The sequence below is a fragment of the Ailuropoda melanoleuca genome, unplaced genomic scaffold (assembly GCF_002007445.2).
Source record: "Ailuropoda melanoleuca isolate Jingjing unplaced genomic scaffold, ASM200744v2 unplaced-scaffold8686, whole genome shotgun sequence".
Classification (NCBI taxonomy): domain Eukaryota; kingdom Metazoa; phylum Chordata; class Mammalia; order Carnivora; family Ursidae; genus Ailuropoda; species Ailuropoda melanoleuca.
Window position 1 is genome coordinate 47,810 of NW_023254087.1, and position 5,546 is coordinate 53,355.

The 5,546-nt window shown below is 33.9% G+C and overlaps 1 protein-coding gene across 1 annotated transcript; it reads left to right on the plus strand.

The window, feature by feature from the left end:
• The first annotated feature begins 3,854 nt into the window (after positions 1-3,854).
• On the plus strand, positions 3,855-4,782 carry LOC117800882 (olfactory receptor 4F6-like). Its single transcript, XM_034653426.1, is given in 2 exon segments — positions 3,855-4,036; positions 4,038-4,782. Coding segments are annotated over 2 exon segments (927 nt in total).
• Positions 4,783-5,546: the final 764 nt, after the last annotated feature.

Sequence of the window (5,546 nt, forward strand, 5' to 3'; positions counted from 1 at the left end):
GGTTGGAAAAAAACAAGGATTTCCCCCCTCCCCCCTTTTTGTTTTTTTTTTTTTTTTTTTTTTGGGCAAGTATGTGGCTTTCATGATTTAATTACAGAACATTTACAGGAAGTGATCCCACATAGATTAAGTCATGTGCCTTCTGAGAGAAGTCAAGGATCACTTACACACTCAGTTCAGCACTGATAGAGCATAATCCATTTTTTCCTAAATTGTTTTTTAAAAAAATCAGTCTACAGTTGTGCACCCATACTCCTGCCAATGGTGTATTTATATTTGATTTTTAATCTCAATGTGGACAAATAAATTTTATTCAGTTTTTCAAAATAAAATGTCATTAACCATTTGATGTTCAAAATGTCCCCACTTTGGCTGGTGGAAGCCTCTTCAAGCTGTTTTAAGTATTGTTTTGATGTGGCATTACCTATGTATATGAATAAATGTATATATGCGTATATCTTCATGTAATCATATATGTATGTATATATCTATATACTTGCATGCATAACCACATACCTATGCATATGTATATTTGCATATATATTTTTTGTTTTTATTAATTGTAAATTTATTCTGATGTTTTTAATTTTATTTTTTGAAGTTTTTTATAAATAGTAATTTTTTTTATTATATTATGTTAGTCACCATACAGTACATCCCTAGGTTTTGATGTCAAGTTCCATGATTCATTACTTGCATATATTTTTTAAATAACTATGGTGCTAATAGGTAGCCCTATAGCTTCTTTTTTAATTCATCTATTATAACAGTAAGCAAATTTTCCCGAAGTGAGATTCTTGGTCATAAATTAAGGAAAATTAATACCCATCACCAGCCTATGGTGCACTGGGTGTTATATGCAAGTAATGAATCATGGGACTTTACATAAAAAAACTAGGAATGTACTGTATGGTGACTAACATAATATAATAAAAATATTATAAAAAATAAATTAAGGAAAATTAATGTTTTTTGGTATGTATTATTGTTATTTTAAAGAATTCTGCAGCTTGTTTTATTGAAGTATTGTTGAGATACAATACTATACTAGTTTCAGGTGTACAGTATAATGATTCACCAATTCTATACATTACACAGAGCTCACCCTGATAAATGCAGTTACATCTGTCACCAAATGTTATTATAATATTATTGACTATATTCCCTATGCTGTATTTTCATTCTAATGAGTTACTTATTTTAGAACAGGAAGATTATACCTCTTAATCCCCTCCACGTACTTATTCCATCCTACCACCCCCTCCCCTCTGGTAACCATTAGTTTCTTCTCTGTATTTATGAGTCTTTTTCTGTTTTTTTAATTGTTGTTTGTCTTGCTTTTTGGATTTCACATGTAAGTGAAACCACTTGGTGTTTGACTTTCTCTGTCTTGACTCATTTCACTTAGCACAACATCAAAGTTGTCACAAAAGGCAAGATCTTATTCTTTATTATGGTTGAGTAATATTCCATATTCCAGTAATATTCCATATATTCTAATAAATATATAATCCATATAATCTAACACACACACACATAATATATCTGTATCCATTCATCTATCAGTGGACACTTAGGTTGCTTCCATAGCTTGTAAATAATGCTTCAGTTAACATAGGAGTGCAGATATCTTTTCGAATAGATGTTTTGTTTTCTTTGGGTAAATACCCAGCACTGGAATTGTTGGATCATATGGTATTTCTATTTTTAATCTTTTTTTTTACATTTTAAAATCACTTTTATTGCTGTGTAATTTACACAGAATAAAAGTCACTAATTTTTAGATATACAATTCAATGACTTGCCAAATATATGCAGTTATGTAACCACAAATGCAAGAAATGCATTTAAAATGTAGCTGGTGGCTAATCATTATTTGGAGAAAGTTTAAAGAATAACACAAAATCTNTTGGAGAAAGTTTAAAGAATAACACAAAATCTATAATTTATAAAGGGAAATGTGGATATATTAAATCTAGGTGGTTAAATGTGGAAAAATTAAATTCTAAATAATAGAAAGCACTATTAATGACTGTATCTGATTCCTCACAGCCTCATCCATGATAAATTGTCAATATTTTAAAAACTTAGATAAACAAACTTAATTTGTTATAACAAAATGGCACTCTGCCATAATCTTATTTATATTTAATTGATTACTGAGTGTTTTACTTTTCATTTGATTATGATTAATATGCATTTTGTTTTGGTTAATAGTTTTTATGTTTTATTCATTTTAAAATGGGTATATTACATTTTTGAAAAGTATTGGGAAGAATTAATTTCATATTAAAAATGCTAATCATCTGATATTTTCCACAGTGTTTTTACTTTTATTTTTATAGTGTTTCCATCTTCATATAAAAATATCAATATGCATATCTATATACACTATCTATATCTATGTATAGCTACATATGATATGATTTTGATTTTAATGTCTTGGTTACTGTCAGCTATTTCCTCTTTGTTTTGTTAATGAAGGATGTTAAGAAAGAATTTTCCAGGGGTGCCTGTGTGGCTCAGTCGGTTAAGTGTACGACTCTTGATTTCAGGTCAGATCATGGTCTCAGGGTTGTGAGATCTAGTCCTGCATTGGGCTCCACACTGGGCCTAAAGCCTGCTTAAGATTCTCTTCCTCCCTCTCTGTCTGCCCCTCCTCCCTCCCTCTCAAAACAAAATGAATGCATTTTCCTTCTTAATGTCTAAATATTTATATATTTCTTTTGTTTTTTTCTTAACATTTAAATATCCATTGAAAATTTCCTTGAGTTCATTTTGAAAGGCAAAGACCTACATTTTCCAAGTTTCATCTCCTTGTGCCAACACTGTTGATTGAATAATTCACCTTGTCCACACTGATATATGATTCTTCAGTAATCTGAGAGGTCACTAAATTTACTTAGGCTTTTCATTCAGTTCTTTACATCGAAGCTTTGGTGACTGCTTGACAGCAGAAATATAGCAAGCAACTCCTTAAAATCCCCGATAATTTTCTATTGCTCTTAGGATGTAAGGCAAAGTTCAATTCACGGATACAAGCTTGCATCCTGGCTGGCCTATTACTCCAGCCTGATTTCAATTGTTCATCCTCTTGCCCTGCTAACCTTCCTGTCTCATGATCTTTGCACATGGTGTTTCGATAGTCTGGACTCTACTTTTCGGTAGTAAGTCCTTGTTAAGCAGAATCTGAACAATCACCACTTGAATGAGTCACATAGTACTGATGGTACTCTGTTCGTTTCCTGTAAATCTATTATCAGAGTTCTATCTGTATAAAGCTGTTTAATGTCTAGATCCACCATTAGCCTGTAAACCTCCTGAAGTCAAGATCAGTGTTTTACCTCAAAACTTGACACAGTACCAGGCAGATGGTAGATCCTCAGTAGGATTATTACCTTATTCTCTTTATGTGTAAAAGCTGAATGGATAAATTAATATATGAATGTTTTTTTTTAAGAATTTATTTATTTATTTGACAGAGATAGAGACAGCCAGCGAGAGAGGGAACACAAGCAGGGGGAGTGGGAGAGGAAGAAGCAGGGCTCACAGCAGAGGAGCCTGATGTGGGGCTCAATCCCATAACGCCAGGATCACGCCCTGAGCCAAAGGCAGACGCTTAACTGCTGTGCCACCCAGGTGCCCCCAATATATGAATGTTTTTTAAAAAGTTAATGTTTAAATTTTTTTAAAAAAATGTTGCTTTAAAGAAAACACCTTATGGCTGTTACTGAAGATTTCTTCTTAAAATCAGACTTAATGAAAGCTCAAATCTGTGTTTTTAAATAATAATTTTTGATAAGTTCTTTCTTCATTATTTTGGTTTGGTCTTTTAGGTTCAGCAGGCAAAGCCAATGTATGAAGCAAATTACTCTGAAGTGTCTCAATTTGTATTCTTGGGACTTTGTACCTATAGACTAGTGCAGCATTTTCTCCTTGCCTTCTCTACAGTGTTTTATGTAACAATTGTTTTGGGAAACCTCCTTTTGGTGTTCACAGTGACCTTTGACCCTTACTTACATTCCCCCATGTACTTCTTTCTCATTTATTGATTTGTGTCTTTCTACCTTAACGGTTCCCAAGATGATATCTGATCTGCACTCAGGGCACAAAACCATATCCTTTCAGGGATGTGTCATCCAGATATTTGTCCTTCATGTCCTGGGTGGATCAGAGATGGTGCTGCTCGTTGCCATGGCCCTGGACCAATACGTGGCCATATGTAAGCCCCTCCACTACCTGACTGTCATGAGCCCGCAGATGTGCATTTCACTTCTGTCTGGTTCTTGGGCTGTTGGCTTCATTCATTCAGTGGCCCAGTTAGCTTTTTTTGGCCACTTGCCTTTTTGTGGTCCTAATGAGATAGATAGCTTTTACTGTGACCTTCCTTGGTTTATCAGACTGGCCTGCACAGACACCTACAGAATGGAATTTGTGGTTACTGCCAACAGTGGGTTCATTTCCATGGGCACCTTCTTCTTATTACTTATCTCCTATATCTTCATCCTGGTCACTGTGTGGAAACCGTCCATACGTGGTGGTTTGTCTAAGGCCTTTTCTACTCTGTCAGCTCACATCACCGTGGTGATTTTGTTCTTTGTATCATGCATCTTTGTTTATGTGTGGCCATTTCCCACCGTGTCAGTGGATAAATTTCTTGCCATTTTGGACTTTATGATTACACCCATTCTGAATCCTGTTATCTACACACGGAGGAACAAGGACATGAAGATGGCAATGAAGAGGCTGTGTAGTCAGCTCCTGAGTTTGAGAATGATCTAAATAACTCATGAGAAACAAGCCGTGCCTTTTGAAAGTAATACTGTGTGCCTAAATGTTAAAGGGTTATATACTATCTTAAAACAATTAATTTCTTTCTTCATTTCAGCAGTTCAAAAATCTTGGATAGTTTATTCCATGTTAATGGCCAATAGTGTGATTATACACACACACACACACACACACACACACACGTATGTCTAAGACTATTTTGCATATTTTAAAATTTTCCAATACTGAAAATACACATTTTGTGTGGCTTACATTTTGCATAGTCCATAGAATCTTGGAAAGTTTTATGAATTTGAAGTCACGGTGCTGTGTTTGCAGAGCAATGATGTAAAAAATTTTTCTGTGTTACTGGGTTGGAACACATTCTCATGTAAAGGGAATGATCGGTTCTTACAACTTATTTTTGGCAAGCAAAGCAGGCTTGTTTTTAAATTGATTCAGGTGTGCTGTTGCTTTTTTCTTTCCTTTATTACTTATGTTAACAGATACACTCTGTTGCATCAACATAATTTTTTCATAGGTTAAATATTATCAGATATTCACCTATGGAGAAAACAATAAAGTGAATCAAAATAGTTAAGCAGTTATTAGTATTTGAGATTATATTAGGATCTGGTTTCTAAGAGGGAAAAGTTATATCTTCTTCTTCTCAACTTTGCTTTTAGCTATACCCTTTAAATGTGTGCTGACATTAGAAGGACATTAATTAAGAAGTAGCATTCATTAAAGAGAGTAGAACTAGGATGGGATTTTGG